This window comes from Rhinatrema bivittatum, chromosome 2 (genome assembly GCF_901001135.1).
Source record: "Rhinatrema bivittatum chromosome 2, aRhiBiv1.1, whole genome shotgun sequence".
Classification (NCBI taxonomy): domain Eukaryota; kingdom Metazoa; phylum Chordata; class Amphibia; order Gymnophiona; family Rhinatrematidae; genus Rhinatrema; species Rhinatrema bivittatum.
Genome location: NC_042616.1, coordinates 430,227,835 through 430,244,620, shown reverse-complemented (window position 1 = coordinate 430,244,620; position 16,786 = coordinate 430,227,835). Strand labels below are relative to the sequence as shown.

The following is a 16,786-nucleotide window of genomic DNA, read 5'->3' as shown; positions in this document are numbered from 1 at the left end:
CTTGCATGGGTCCGGTTGGCAGTAAATCACAAGCTATAATTAATCCACTCTAGTCTGTTTTTTTGCCTCTACATTCAACTGAAACAGCCTTTGCCAACATTTCTAATGACCTGTTTATGGCTAAAGCCAAAGGTATTTACTCTGTCTTTATCCTCCTTGACCTGTCTGCTGCTTTTGATACTGCTGATCACCACCTACTCCTTGATACTCTGTCCTCGTTTGGATTGCAGGACTCTGTCCTGTCTTGGTTCTCTTCTTACCTCTCCCATTGTACTTTTAGCATTTCTTCTGGTGGTTTCTCCTCTACTGCCATTCCACTATCAATTGGTGTGCCTCAGGGTTCTGTCCTGGATCCTTTTTTCTTCTCACTATATACTAATTCCCTTGATGCTCTGATTTCTTCTCACGGCTTTCAATACCATTTTTATACTGATGACTTCAAGATCAATCTTTCTACACCAGAAATTTCACCAGAAATTTCACCAGAAATCCTGGATCTCAGCCTTCTTGTCTGATATTGCTGCCTGGATGTCCCGCTGCCATCTTAAACTCAACATGGCCAAGACAGAGCTCCTTTCTTTCCCCCCAAGCCTATCTCCCCTCATCCTCCTTGCTCCATTCTGTAGATAACACAGTCATCACCCCAATCCCATCAGCCCGTAACCTTGAAGTCATCTTTGCCTCCTCTCTCTCCTTCTCTACATATATCCAAATCTCTGCTAAAATGTACCATTTCTTTCTTTATAACATTGCCAAAATCTGTCCTCTCCTTTCTGAACACACCATACCAGAACTCTTATCCACTCTCTCATCTCCTCCCACTTAGTCTATTGCAATCAGCTCATCACAGGTCTCCTGGCAAGCCATCTCTTTCCACTGCAATGTGTCCTAATTTCAGCTGAACAACATCTTTCGCCAAAGTCACTATGCTCATATAACCCCTCTTCTGAAGTCACTGCATTGGTTCCCTATCCACTCCTGCATACAGTTCAAGCTCTTCTTTCTCACCTACAAATGCCTTCACTCTGCAGCACATCATTATCTCCTTTTTTATCTCTCTCTCTACACCACTCCATGTGCACTCCACTCATTGGACAAGTCACTCCTATCTGTACCCTTCTCCTCTACTGCCAATTCCCAACTCTGTACTTTCCACCTGGCTGTGCTGTGCTGTGTGCATGGAATAGCCTTCCCGAACTGGTGCGTCATGCTCCCTCTCTTTCCATGTTTAAATCAAATGTAAAGACCTACCTTTTTAAACCACTTTTATATCTTCTGCTTGATTGTCTGCTTTTAGTCTTGTTAACTATTTTTTGCTTTTTAACCATTGTCTTGCTTTATTAAATACCCCTAGTCTCTTGTCCTGTATGTTTGTCTTATTAGATTGTAAGCTCTATTGAGCAGGGATTATCTTTTTGTATGTTTGTATAGTGCTGTATATGTCATGTAGTGCTATAGAAATGTAAGAAGTAGTAATAGAGCCTGTATCAATATGATTTAGTACTTTAATTCACATGAATGGTTCAAATCCACACCCTTCTTCAGATGGAAGACATACCCTTTCACCCATGTCGATGATGGATAACTCAATGGAAATCAGGCTTCTTCTTAATGGAAAAAGGGCATTTAAGAGAATTTTTTTCAAATGATACTTCTTGAATCACTATAGGATATATTATTCACAACGTTTCTATCCATAGCATATTAATGCTTCTTGGACAACCTCTGCCTTCTTTCACCATCCAGACATTCATCCCCATCGACAAGTAAAAAAGAGGATGACTAATTCTACAAAATCCATCTGGAAGGAATAAATGTATGTGTTACTTTCAACCCTGGAACCTATGAGTTTGAAGTGTTTGTGAAAAATCTTTCTTCCATTGTCAAACAGGCAGCTAACAAAAACAGTAAGGGATTATGAACAATAGAATGCCTTGTACATATTGCTGGATGAGAAAGGAGGGGTTTGCCAAGTAATAACAAATCCTGTTGCACTTATATTGCTTGCTAACCAGGACCATGAGATTAGTATTAAAGGGGATGAATGGGACTTGGATATCTTCAGTATTGGATCTTGGTTTGGCTGGTTGGGAAAGAAGCCTGCATATATTATAATAATCATTGTTCTTATTGGTATTTTTCTTTGATTTGTTTAAGTGTCCAAAGTTATTTTTATCTGCTGTGAGATTGTTACCAGGGCAACAGTTATGATGTTGGCTTTCTCTCCAGATATTGAAGATCCAAAGATGAAAGAACTCTCCTATCAAGAAGAGACTTAGTTGCTTGATGAACATTGATGTACTGTAAAAGTTCAAAAAGAGTTGCATAAGTGTTTTAGGTGGCATGGTGAAATGGCATGTGCAAGAAGAATGTTAAGCAGGTTAAGTTATGTAGCCTGAGGGAAATAACAAAGGTGGGAATTATGGAATTTAGAAGCCCTGTTTGGTCTGCCCAGTATTGTGATTTTCACACTGACAGGCTGAGTCTTTACAGATTGCTAGAAGATGTCTTGGACTTTGGATTATAATGGCTTTAGAAGTTAGAGCTGCTGTAGTACTGGCAATAACCAGCTATACCCAGTTTAGTGTTTTTCTCTATAAAGTAGTCATCTATGGTAAGGACAGTTAGTTATGTAGGAATAAATCATATACATCCTAAAGTAGTGATAGCGAATGAACAAGTGTATAGCATATTATAAAAATCAGATGAATAAATAAATAAAATACTAAATAGTGAATGCTAAATATTACTGATTATTAATGAATTAGCCAAGGTGATATAAGGTGATGCATTTCCTGAAAGTTTCAGAATTGCTTCCTGCATTTCTCACTTGCATATGTTACAAAATGTTTACTAACAAACAGGCCAATGCAGTAAAGTGCGCTCCGGTGAAGCGCACTGTTAGCCCAAGTTTAGACATGCATTTTCGACGCACTAGCTTTACCCCTTATACAGTAAGGGGTAACAGTGCATCGAAAACGCGCAGCCAGCCACACATTTTACTTTCAGAAATTAACGCCTGCCCAAAAGCAGGCGCTAATTTTGGCTCCTCGGGCTGGCCCTGCGCCTCTTGGGTTCTACTCTGCAACAAGCTCCTGCTACTTGGGTCTCCCTTGGAACACCACGGCAACCTGTGAGTTCTTTGGCTAGCCTTCCCTGCTCCTCGGGATTGTGCTTGTGTCCTAGCAAAGACTGTCTGTGCTTTCCCGCTTCTCGGGCTGCGCTCTCTTCTCCAGAGACTAACCTAGAGTCTCCCGCTCCATGGGGTTTGCTCCATTGTGCTCCTCAACTTTTGGCTGTCCGCTCTCTTGGGCCTGCTACTTTTCTAGACTGCCCATCACTTCTCCGCTCTCCGGGTTCCTGCCTACAGCTACAGCTGAGACCAGCACCAGGCCTTCCTGCTTTGTGGGTGGGTCTGCGCCTCCAAGTCTACACCCACTATGCTGCAGCTCCTCCCCTTGGGGCTGGCCTACCAGAGAATCTTCAGTGCGGATAATCCTGAGCCTACCGCCCCGCGGTCTGTCCAGCACCTCTCTTCTCAGGGTCTCACTCCAGGTTCAACCTACTGTTCCTCACACTACAGGGGTCACTCCCTGGTCCCTGGGGGCCTCTCCACTACTGTGCCCAGAGTTCCCTGCTGTGCCTATACCTCACCTCCTGACAGTGCGGACCTGTGGGGCTCCTCCCCACAGGCTGTATCAAGTCACATCCGGGTCAAGGGTCCACATACCCACAAACCATAACAATGGGTCTGGGGACAGGGTTAGGTCAGGGGAGAAAGTAAGAAGGGTAGTGCTGACTTTCAATGCTAGCTGATGTTCTTGGCTAGCCAAATATAGGTGCTGCAAGACAGGCCTAGATTTGGCCAACCAGCATTCAGAACCCTCTCTTTTCCATCCACCTGATAAACAAAAAGTACCCCAGGCAGGCGCATACTCTTTCACCTGCCCAATAAAAAAAAAAGAACTTTGCAGCAGAGAAAAGGCCCCCATCCCACCCTCCTACCCACCCGATTAATACAAAGCCTGGCAGCCAGGTTCAGAGTTAGACATACTGAAGCCCAGGGAAAAAACTAAAAAGAGGCCCAGTTAGTGCCAAACACCCTGAAACTCTGCCTCAGTAGCATCATTCACTTTGCCTTGTAGCATTAGGGCCCCAGACATTGCCCTGCTTGTCTCGCCTTAAAATGGCCTGTCAGCAACCCTTCATTCCATTCTCCCCCCCCCCCCCCAACTCTCCAAGCACAATTGGGTTGAGGGGTTGCGGGTGAGAGGAGGAAACCATGGGTGGGCTGGCTCCTACCCCATCCCCACCCCTATACAGCCTTAACATTTAGGTTGGAGGGAAGGGTATCCACTGGGAGGGAGGGTGGCTACCCCTCAGTAAAGTTTAGGTGGGGCTGATGGGAGAAGATTTAACTGGTTAGGATTGCTTTTCAGCACTTACTGGCTAAGTTTTAGCAAGATAATTCAGCCACATTAATCTAGCCAGTTAAATTTTGATTGACTAGATTTAGGATATTTTTCAGTTGACAAACTAGCTGGCTAAGTTCAACTGAAAATTTGCCTAGTAACAACTGGCTGAAATTATCCGATTATCTTGTTCTCTCAGCGACTTTATAAATATTGACCTCTAAGCATTTTCCCAGAGACACAAATGAGAAAAACCCTTTTGTACATCTGGTCCATATTTTGTAGCTGGTTACTTTACTATTCAATCACTGTTTACAGAATGATAAAAAAGTATTAGGTGAAGTTGCTTCATGGTATTTCAAACTGACTGCCTTTCTCTCTTGTAAAAATAATGGCTGAACAATGACAAATCCAGTCACAAAATTCACTTCTTAATTCTATAATAAGTAAGATATAGAATGGATTTTTTGAATATATGTCTGATAAAGTTATTACTTCTTATAATTTACCTTCCCCACAAAACTGGAGAAAATGTCCTGTCATTTAGTACAGCCCTGATGATGCAACCATTTACAGGGTAATTAAGGGCAACAAACATTAATGCAAGGAAGCTGTGTCAATTACTCTTGTGTAGAGAACCCCAGTGGGTCTCTATTTGTAGGAATATACCAACTGTGTAAGAAGAGAGAAAGCATTTCAAATGGATTACAGATCCCCCATTTGGGTTGCTGTGTTGGTTGCTTCTTACCACTATAAAAGGGGGAAACACCTAGAGAGGGTGTGGATTTTTGAGTTGACCTTTGAGGAGGCAGGATGGCATTTTTCTTGCTCCTGGTTTTGTTCTTTTTACTTGGAAGGGAATACCCATGGGCCTTCAGGAATAAGGTCTGAATCAGATGGAAGAAAGAGTAATCATATTCTCTTTTGAGAAACTGCTTTTACTTCTTTTTGGACTTTGCTTTGGAGGACATTTTATCCATTCTTCCTTCATCTTTTGTTGCTTTCGAAAGACTGGATTTTTATTTTTGGTCCAGCAACTAAATTCCCAAGAGCCTCAAAAATTTAGTCACTATCATGAAGAAAGGCATTTTTCATGAATCTCTCCCTCAGAGAGCTCCAAGGACCTTTCAAAAGTCTATTGAAGGAACGGATTCACATGCATTCTCTTCGGAGGAAGAGAGAAATGTGAGAAAAAGAGAACTGTGCACCCCAGTGTAAAACCGTTGATGTGTCATCAGGATATACTGGAGAAAGCTGTATGAGAAGTAGTCATCTGGATTAAGGTATGACAAGTGGGACTGTATTGCATGCCATCTAAATTTAGTGAAGTATCCTATTCAACCAATTCTGAGAGGGAGCTCCAAAACTAACCCTGCCATTGGGAAAGGGTATTGAAACAGATAGTCAGAGGAAACTATCATTAAAGAGTGACTGATCTCTTAGAACTGAAGAATGTAATGGACTGCATTGAACAAAGACTTGTATAGTCATTCACTTCTACTTAAATCAATTATCAGTAAAGTTATATTGGAACCACATTCATCGTCTAGTGTGATTATTACTGTACCCCTTACAGACTGTTAAAACAAGGCTCAGTGCCTTAGAAATGATTCCCTTCTCCAGTAGGGAATCCTGAGAAGAGCGGGGCTTATGGAAGTTATAGGAAGTTTGGACATTTTAAGCCTTTATAATTGGAGATGACCACTGGACTCCTCAGTAAGGACCTCAGGCCAGGGGTTACACCTCTATAAATTATGGTGTCTAGTTTCAGAAAACATGATTAGAGGCCATACTGTTCTGTTACTGTTTCCACAAAAATAAAGAGAGCAGATATTGGTTCACTTCAGGGCTCCCTGAAACCCCCTGCCTTTTATTTACTTAGGGTGCAGTACTGAACCATGAGAAATCCTGCCCTGAAACTGGGCCAAATGGTGTGCAGAAGGATGCAGAGCCATTGCTTTACCTGCTCCAGCCCAGTGGAATCGTCCATGATGTCCTTGGGTAGAAGGATAATCAAGCTCATGTTTTTGCCACAGTAAGGAATTTCCAGTACCATGGTTTGCAGTTCATTGATGTAGCCCAAGCAAAGCCGAGCTTCCACGTTCATCATCTGCACAGGTTTGCTTTCTGTCTAGAAAACAATACACAATATGGTAGTCTTAATTTTTGCATATATAATATACTCAGGACCAAGCAAAATACATTTCAGGATGAAGACAAAGACAAGTCTCTCTTCCTCTGCCTATCACTGGTGTTTCACTTATGCCAATATCTCGTAGAAGAAAATAGGATCTCGTGGTAGGGATGTGCATACAAACATTTGTTTGTTTCGTTTATTTCTGTAGTTTATGCATGCAAATACCATTTCATGGGCATAAAATTGAATTACACTTTTTAAAAAATGATGTGCATAACCTGCTGAAACAAATTAAAATGAATGTACATCCCTAACATAAAGATTTTGGTCAGTTTCCTACTCTGTTGCCAGGAAATCAAAGCATTGGATCTTACAAAAAGGGAAATCACACTGTTTTCTGAAGTCTGTCTTAATTTCCATTTCATGTGCATGAGAAAATACATAAATAATATTTTTTGCAAGCTAACAAATCTGAACATTCCGTATTGATAAAACTTGTCACAAAGCATCAGAGATTTTAAATGAACAGAATAAAATGTTATGTTTGTAAGGTTTTTCTAGACTACACTGAATCCTGGCATTGCCCAATACCTCAGCTACAGTCTGTGAACAATTCTGGTCACCGTATCTCAAAAAAGTGGTAGCTGAACTGGAAAAGGTATAGAGAAAGGTGACCAAAATGATAAAGGGGATGGAACAACTCTCCTGTGAGGAAAAGTTAAAGAGGTTAGGGATGTTCAGCTTGGAGAAGAGTTGGTTGAGGGGAAATATGACAGAAGTCTACAAAATAATGAGTGGACTAGAAAGGGTAAATGAGGATCAGTTGTTTAATTTTTCCAAAAATATAAGGACTCAGGGACACTCCATGAAGTTAGTAAGTAGCACATTTAAAAAAAATTGGAGAAAATATGTTTTCACTTAATGTACAATTCAGCTCTGGAACACATTGCCGGAGAATGTGGTAGAGGCAGTTAGTGTAAAAGGGTTTAAAAACGATTGGGACAAGTTTTTAGAAGAAAAGTCCATAAACTGTTTTTAATCAGGTAGACTTGTAGAAAACCACTGCTTATCCCTAGGCATTAGCAACATGGGATGTATCTACCATTTGGTATCCTTCCAGGTACTTGTGACCTGGATTGGCCACTATTAGAAAGAGGATACTGGACTTGATGGATCCTCTGTCTGATCCAGTATGGCAATTCTTATTTTCTCAGTTTCTTAAAAGTTTGGAGGCTTGCATCCACTGTATATCTACCCTACATTCAGACATGATCTGTGCTTCTGAAAGTATCCTAATTTCCAAATATTTAAAAATTCTGTTTGGAATAAGTATATAAAAGGACAAAGTGCAAAAAACACGGGAGAAGTAAATTGTTAGAGTCAGTTTTCTAAAAACTGCATAGAATGCTGGAAAACCTGAAGGTAAAAGAAGTACAGGTACCCAAATAGTGAAGGATGTAACAATAGTAAAACAGCTATTGTATTAGAAAGAGGAAAGCAAATTCAGTAGAGGATTGTGTTTGTTCAGAGTGCTTGCCAATGGAAAGACTCAGAAAGACATTTCCTAACATGAAGCAATATGGCATAAAAGCACTAAAAGATTACTTGCTTTGCTCTAGAACAGTGTTCCAACAGTAGGACTGAACTTGAAGATCTGTGGAATATTTTTAAGCATGAAATTTCAGATACAGCATTCAGAATAGCTCCAATACAAAAGGGAACACAGGGAACCTTTTTGCAAACATACAGTAGGCAGAAATATTAGGCTGCAGATTTCTTCAGTTTCACTGGTGGCAAGGTCATCTGTTATGATGCAGTCCATTCCTAAAACTCTGAATCTTCTCTATTCCTCAAACTCTATTCTCAAACTCAAATCTATTCCTCACATTCTGAACCTCCTCTGCTTCTGAAACCTTTCCATTTCATGCACTTCTGTGTGTACATATTCACTTGCTAAATATATTTGAAAGTTATTCAGACAAAAATGCTCCTTTTAAGCAAATACAATGCAACAAATGTAGGATATAGTGAAGGCAAATTGGTGAAATCCATATGCACGAGTAATAGAAATCTATTAATTTGGTGTTTCTCTCATAATGTCATGTACCAAACAGAGAGGTGTGAAGGCATTATGCAACTTTGGAAAATTCATTTTTTTCAAACCTGATTTGGAATGATCAGGACAACAGAAATATATAAAGCAGGACTGTGAGTTAAACAGGAAGGAAGAATATTTTAAGAGATCTTTGCATATATTGCCGAAGTGTCCTGGCCACACAATGAGAGATAGAGAGGAACTAAAGAGCTAGCCAAGTTATTAAGCTGGGGGGTTTTTTCTCATTCTGTGTGTATGAGAAAAAAAGCTTAATAAATTAGGCTCTGTTTAAAAAGTAGGACAAATTTGTCATGTACTCTGATGTGCTGCTGATCTCACCTATATTTGCACCTACTAAATATCTAACAATTTTTTAAACTATTGAACTATTAAATCCATAGCTCATCTAAACAGGAGCAGTTTAGATAATCAGAGTTTATCCAAGACTGGTCGATGCAGATAAATTCAAGCTGTTTGAGGCTCTGATTCAGATGAATTTGAGTCATTTATATCTCACCTCAGATGTTCATACTTTCTTAGTTCTGTAGCGAAGACTTAGCCAGGCTCCTGATATTGAGCCCAGTCCAAATATTATGGGAGTCTGAACTAATTATGAACTAACTAGCTGACACCCGTGGAAATTCGCGGGAGGCCCCTAAGAATCATCCTGCCCCCGCCCCAGCCCCAGCCCAGTTTCCCCTCCTGCTCCAACCCCCCCAGTACAGCCCCCACCCCCTCAGCCACAGTCCTGGCCACCCTTCCCCCAGCCCCACCCAGCAGCTGTACAACTACCCATGCAAATTCCCTGGAGGCTTCTATCTATCTATTGCCCTCCCCCCAACAGCCCCAGCAGCCTGCCCCCTCCCCTCCATCCCCAGCACAGGGAATATCAGCTCCCAAGCAAAGGTAATGTTATATGCAGATACCGAGCAGTCTCAAAGCGAACGTATGTCCATCAGTTCTCTCTGTAAATCCCTAGATAACTGGTAGGGTACACACACAAATTACCTCGCCAAGAGTTACATCTGTTCCAAGCAAGGTGTAACTTGGGCATAGTGACTTATGCGTGTAGCTTTTAACATCAAAATCTCTGCACAGAAATGCTGACAGTGCCCCAAATGCACCCTGGAACACCTCTGTGCACTGCACAGTACACAGAAAACTGAGCTGCGTCTGTGCACACACAGGTTCCAGATTGCTTTTCAAAATCAGATTTAGACACATAAACTGGGGTTTATTCATGTGAATCCTTTTGAAAATTGCCCCCAAAAGGTATTAAGTTAGTCCAATTCAAAGGTATCACCTTATATCATTTTTTGATGTGTTAATCTTTAGTTCTGTGCTTTATGCTTCGCATCTGCTATTCTTATATTATCTGTTCCAAAGTGGGTATTCACACTTGCATTTACAGGTCTGCACTATCTTTGAACACTTCAAATCTAAGAGTATTTATATAAATCCCAATCATTCTGAGTAATCTGAGGAGGTTTTTTGTTGGGTTTTTTTAAACTCAGTTCCATTCCAACCTGGTCATACTTTGCTTTTGGACAGAGGTGGTAAAAGACAAAACAGTCAAAGAATTCAGAGGGGCATGGGATAAATAATATGGATCTCTAAAGGCTGGAGGATGGAAATGAAGGAAAGGGTGCATGGGGGAAGGAATAATCTGCTCGTTGAGGCAAGTACTACCCTTTACAGAAGGCTTGGGGATTACTGCTCTTAACTAATAATTCTGGATGCTTTTGACACAATTGCAACATCACTCTCCACTTCAACGGCGAGGGGCAAAAAGGGGAATTGGAGTCAGATGACCACCAACATGGGCCCTGACTTTTACGGTCTAGGATACCGATGTGCAGACGTAAGGGAAAAAGCACAGGACTGCTTCTACGGCCAAGTCCATAAGCAAAGCACGTCAAGCTTCAGGAAGGCTCCTCACCTAGCAGAAATGTTGCTAGCAGGATTTTTTTTTTTTTTACGAGTTTTGACAGTTGCTTAGTTTTGATTGGGGATAATTGCCCAGAATGGCAGTTACTACCTTTAAGAGAAACATGGGAGGTAACCTGCACGGCACGGCAGATGCTACCATAAGAAGCTTTCTGGGCAGGCTGGATGGGCCATTGGTCCTTTTCTACCATCAATACTGTGTTTATTCTGATTTGATTATTAGTAGAGCCTAGAGCACTTACTTAATGCCCTTTCTTAACATGCATTTTTAATACTTTTGATTTACTGCACTGTTAGTGCCTCCAAAAATTACTCCAATACCCAGTACGCAAATGGCATTAAAGATTAATGCACTCACATGTAGACCATTTATGAATTGTAATGGGGTAATTAGAAATTTACGTCTGTTAAAGCTACATTATTTAGTGCTGTTTTTTAATGCCCCATTTTTAACTTCACTTTTAAAGTGAAGAAAAGTTTAAAAGCTCTATTTTATGCTTTCTATACATTTCTATACAATTTTATATGCAATTTTTTCCCAGATTTGGTTCAATGCTAACTTGTTATATGTAACTTTCCCATGGTTTGGTTCGAAGTAAACCGGTGTGATAAGAATCTTCGTCTTGAACGTCGGTATCGTAAAAGGATGCAAATAAATAAATAAATAAATAAAGCCCATGTTTGTTTGTTAGCATGTGAGTCTGGCATGCAGCCAGGGTACTTGGACCCAGGAATCCCAACGCCAAGACCCCTGGACCCTGGGACTGTTAGCACGTGCTTAGAATTAGAATAAGTGAAAAAAAAAGAACTGTGACCCTCCCCCACCCCAAAGCAGAAAGAAATAGAAAGCATTACAAAATGTGACTTCAAAACCAAAAAGGGAAACTGATTAAACCAAAGAAATCAGAGTCAGTGTATACCACCAATGTAGGGCCTTTCATCCATCTATGGAAGAGAAGAGGGCAAACTATAGTCCAGAAGCTACATCTGGCCCACATGGCTGCTTTTAATCCTTGTATCAGATCTCAGCACATGGTGGTGCGTGCAGAAGATGTGTGACCAGATGTTACTGTCAGGCAGCCCTTAGCCCCAGGCACTTATTCCTCCTTCCCGACCCTTCCCTCTCCCAGACCAGGCACCCAATGTGGCCCTCAGAAAAAAAAACATCTGACCACCCCTAGGCTAGGCTGAAGGGTATGTTTTGTTTTTTTTCTTTTATTTACATATTCACAGTACAGGCTTTAAACATCTTTGAGCAATAGGGTGCCTGGTTCAATAGTTTTCTCTCTGAGTTTTGGTGGCTCCGGAGTTTGGTGCTTTAATCATTCTCTCTGAGTGCTAAATTTTCACAACTGCTCAAGAAGATCTTCAAAACTTGAAAAAGATGACTGCATCAATGATCAGGATACTAAAAGGAAACTTTAGAACTATCCAGGTATGTAAAACATTCAATATAAGAAAGATCAGACAGGACTTAATGGCTTTCCTTACCCACTACAGATATAACCTTACTGTCTCTCCACCAGTCTCCTCACTACTCTGCCTTCACACCACCCTCATAATGCAACCACACAACTTGTGAGTTACCTGTATATTCTAGCTGCATCTTCCTTTGCATTAACCTGCTTATTTTGCTTGGACCTGACGATGGCAGCATAATTCTCGAAAGCCAGTCAGAAATTAATGAATTTAGTACAATAAAACAGTATCGCATAGAACTTTTTTGCTGACCATGATCAGAGCATTTTTGAAACGTCAGTCATCTTGAGAATCTCCTGTCTTACGTGTTCCTTTCCCACAGGCTGTGCTATTGCGATCAGCTGCTTGTACAGTAGCAGTTTGTTCATACCTTACTAATTCTGAACGGTGCTTCTTTTGTTTCACTTTCCGAGAATTTTGTCATCCACTTCCCTGAAAAGCTGGCAGCATTCAGCAGGAGGATGTTGGTTTGCTCGCTCACACTCCCTTTTTCCAGCATATTCTCAATTTTACCTACATAAAAGTAATCAAAAACATTTGTCACTGAGAGAAAAACACATAATAGTTACATTTCTAAACCAGTCATTTACTGGCCTGGATTAATGAATTGCATTTTTATGTCATGAAATTTGGATTCCCTTTGTCGACCCCCTTTAGGCCACTTCCCTTTACCTAAAGGATTCTGAAAGTCACTACATGCCACAAATAATACCAAACGTTTTGGATTTGCTAATACTTTTGTCTGCCACCCTGTGTATTTCAAATACATACAGATATAAAACAGAACTGAAACAGCAGCTCTGCAATCCTCCATTCTACCTCATAAACCCATTACTATAAACTTTCTTACAGAGCTGCCCACCTAATATACCTGAACAGTATCAGGGTGCTTCAAAAATTAATCCAATTTATGTGAACATTTAGGAATAAGCACAGTTAAAGAGAAATGTATTTACTGCTTTGCAAAATGAAAGATGATCACTTAAAGTCCTAATGCAGTGGTTCATAAACCTGTCCTGGAGGGCCCCCAGACAGTCAGGCTTTCAGGATCTCCACAAAGAATACGTATGAGATAAATTTGCATGCAGTGGAGGTAATACATGCAAATTTCCCTCATGCATATTCATTGCAGGTATCCTAAAAACTTGACTGCTTGGGGGTCCTCCAGGACAGGTTTGGGAATCACTGTCCTAACATCTTTAAGCAGCTCACTGTAGCATTTCACGACCCAAATAAAAAAAAAAAAAGTCCTATTTCTAGTGTATTGTAGTTTGACTGACTTCACTGAGGGAATTTCTAAATGATCAGATTGCAAGGATTGCACAGTTTTCATTGGTTCACAGAGGGACAATTTGTCCCTCAAATACCCTGGCTCTAAGGCACGGAGAGCTTTAAAATCTAGCATTGATCATTTAAAAGATATCCATGTAGGCACTGGTAACCAGTGGATCGCCTTCATCACCGGAGCAATAGGCTTATATTGCTTAATGTCCATAATTAATCAAGCAGCACTATTGTGCACAAGCTGAAGTCTCTGGAATGTTTTCTTATAGGTGAATTTTAAAAGCCCTATGTGCATCAAAGCCGGGAGATATGCGCACAAGCGGGGATAGCACATGCTAAGCGGTTTATGAAAGGTGCCCTTGTCAAAAGTTCAGAAAAAGGGGCAGGGCATGGACGGGTGTGGGTGTGTCGGGGAAGGTCAAGAGATGTGCATGTAAATACTTACATGCACAGGCGTGCGCCATCGTCCCCTGCTACGTAACTTTACCTCTGCTATGGATGGAGCGTAAGTACAAAAGCAAAAAAATCTAGGCTAGTCAGTGGGGGCCGGATTTTAAAAGGATTACGCGCTTAAGTTAAGCGCGTAATCCTTAAAAAAAAAAAAACTCTGCGTGCCGCCGAGCCTATTTTGCATAGGCTCGGCGGCACGCGCAAGCCCCGGGACACGCGTAAGTCCCGGGGCTTCGCAAGGGGGGGGAGCGTGTCGGGTGGGTGGCGCGATGTTCTGGGCGTTCTGGGGGCGTGTCGGGGTCGGGTGATGGCGCGCCAGCAGCCCGCTGGCACGCGCAGAGTTATGCCTGCCTCCGGCAGGCATAACTTCAACAACAAAGGTAGGGGGAAGGGTTAGATAGGGCCGTAGGGGGTGGGTTAGGAAGGAGAAGGGATGGGAAGGGAGGGGAAGGGAGGGGAAGGTGCGGGAGGGGTAGAAGGAAAGTTCCCGCCGAGGCCGCTCTGATTTCAGAGCGGCCTCGGCGGGAACGGGCAGCGGGCGCAGGGCTCGGCGCGCGCAAGTTGCACAAATGCGCATCCCCTTGCGCGCGCCGACCCCAGATTTTATAAGATACGCGCGGCTGCGTGCATATCTTATAAAATCCAGCATACCTGTGTTCGCACGCGTGTAGATTTATAAAATCTACCCCTGGGGTTTTAAGGATTGGGGCTAACAGTGGGAAAGGTAGTCTAATAAATTAGGGGGCTTTCAAAGTGCTATCCCTAAACTGGGTGAACTGGGAAAATGGTATGGCATCGGTGCACATCCCTTATAAAATTCTTCCACTTATATGGTGGACACGGCATTTGCGCACATAGGCGTGCGTCCTTTTAAAATTGTGTGCACACACAGGTACGCATGCTCATCCTATTTTGTAACGTAATTTGGCCACATCTCTGGACGTGAGCCAGCAAACGCGCATGCATGTGCACCTGCGCAGCTGTTTCAAAGTTATCGTCCCTGAGGCATATCATTCACTGCCACATTTCTGTCCTACTTTTTTCAACTGGTGACCTTGCCACTCATTCATTCTCAATCAGCAAGCATATCAAAAATGCTGGGATTTAGATGATTAATTAAGCATTCAATATTTTGGGAATAGTCTACTGCAATCAGGCCGATACAGTAAAATCCGCTGGAGAGCTGGCGCTCCAAGGCGAGCACCTGCTCTCCCGACACGCGCACAGGCCACTCTCCTGTGCACGCGATTTAGTATGCAAATGAGGGCCCGCGGTAAAAAGAGGCACTAGGGACACTAGCGCGTCCCTAGCGCCTCTTTTTTGACAGGAGCAGCGGCTGTCAGCGAGTTTGGCAGCCGACGCTCAATTTTGCCGGTGTCGGTTCTCAAACCCGATGACAGCCACGGTTTCTGAAAACAGACGCTGGCATAATTGAGCATCCGTCTTCCGACCAGTGGACCACGGGCCGATTTAAATTTTTTTTTTTCAAATTTTACATTTTTTTTAAATTTTGGGGCCTCCGACATAATATCGCTATGATATTAAGTAGGAGGGTGTACAGAAAAACACTTCCCCGGCGCCAGCAGAAATTAACGCCAGCCTTTGGGCAGGTGTTAATTTTTTAAAGTAAGATGTGCGACTTCGCTGCACATTTTGCTTTCTGGATCGCGCGGGAATAACTAATCTGGCCATCATCTTGCATTTGTCTGTTGTGGGCGCTATTAGTTTTGGGTGGGTTGGACATGTATTTTCATCACACTATTACCCCTTACTTTATAAGGGGTAAAGCTAGCACGTCAAAAACGTGCGGCCAAACCCGGGCTAACAGTGCACTCCACCGGCCCAAATGTGAGATAGATTGCACATTTATGGCCTGATTAATTACACTTTATCCCCATCGACACATACCTCGGGCCTCAATACTACAAATGTCCAGAGTCAAGTAAATGGATGAATTCAAGTCACATAATTTAACCTCATACTGCAAAAAAAGATATTCAGGCCGACTCAGGTAACATTTAGCTCTGGACTGAATAGATTTACTCTTGTGCATAGATTTTGAGGTTTGTCAAAAATACTGATTTTAATAACTACTATAAAAGCTCTCGTTCAGAAAAATTACAAAATGTTAGTAATATATCTGTTCTCTCCTCTTCCAGAGAAAACAATGCAAGCTCAGATTTGTCATGATGGATCCCCGATCTACCATGACTAGCAGAAGGGAAATTCAATGCATCACTTGCAACTAGCCGAGGCAAACTGATGGCCAGCTGCCATACACTGCAAGACTGAAAAATGTGTCTCATTAAAACAATGGATATAAAATTAGAAAAATATATACATTGAATTTTTAGCTAAAAAAAAAGGCTATAAAAACCTGAAAAGGAAACCAGTTAAGGGAAAGGGGGTACAGTATATACATTTTTGTAACTCCATCTTTGTATTGTTTTGTATTATGTAAGTATAAATTAATTTATGCCATGTGCCATTTGTAGGCTAATTAACCAAGCCTGAGAAAATATTTAACTAACCATTAAATAAACCTCAAGGAAGCTTTCCATAAATGTTTGATTTTAGAATGTTAAGATGTTGTCTAGTTTTGGAGTGCAATAAGGTAACAGACTTCTCTGGCCAGCTGTAAGGGCATCGAAGGGTGAGTTAATTACACAATACTTGCCATCAGTTAGCTCTTTAACAGAATTGTTAATCTGTTGTCTGGTTTCTTCCGGTTGACTTTTAAAGTCTACTGTTTCAAGTTCAGATGGGTAAGGTTTCTTGGAGGAATTCACAAAATCCTGAAGGCAAAATCAATATACAAAAATTACCATATTCATTACTATTAATACATATAATTCTAAATCCTCAGATATCATATAGTAGGTGCTTGACTTAAAGGAATGAGAGTACTGTAAATTATTATAATTAGCTTTTACATTCTGTGCATTAGTAATAACTTTCCTGTCAGAATTAAAAGGGAAGCCT

General features: G+C 41.6%; 1 protein-coding gene across 2 annotated transcripts in view; it reads right to left on the bottom strand.

Annotated features, from left to right (window-relative positions):
- SERPINB5 (serpin family B member 5) overlaps positions 1 to 16,786 on the bottom strand; it is a 107,265-nt gene that overhangs the window by 27,945 nt on the left and 62,534 nt on the right. For both annotated transcript variants that reach the window (XM_029590313.1, XM_029590311.1), the window contains exons 4-6: positions 16,482 to 16,599; positions 12,441 to 12,583; positions 6,376 to 6,543 (exon numbers count right to left, since the gene is read on the bottom strand). In XM_029590313.1, the coding sequence (XP_029446173.1) occupies positions 6,376 to 6,543; positions 12,441 to 12,583; positions 16,482 to 16,599 (429 nt within the window). The remainder of the gene's footprint in view (positions 1 to 6,375; positions 6,544 to 12,440; positions 12,584 to 16,481; positions 16,600 to 16,786) is intronic.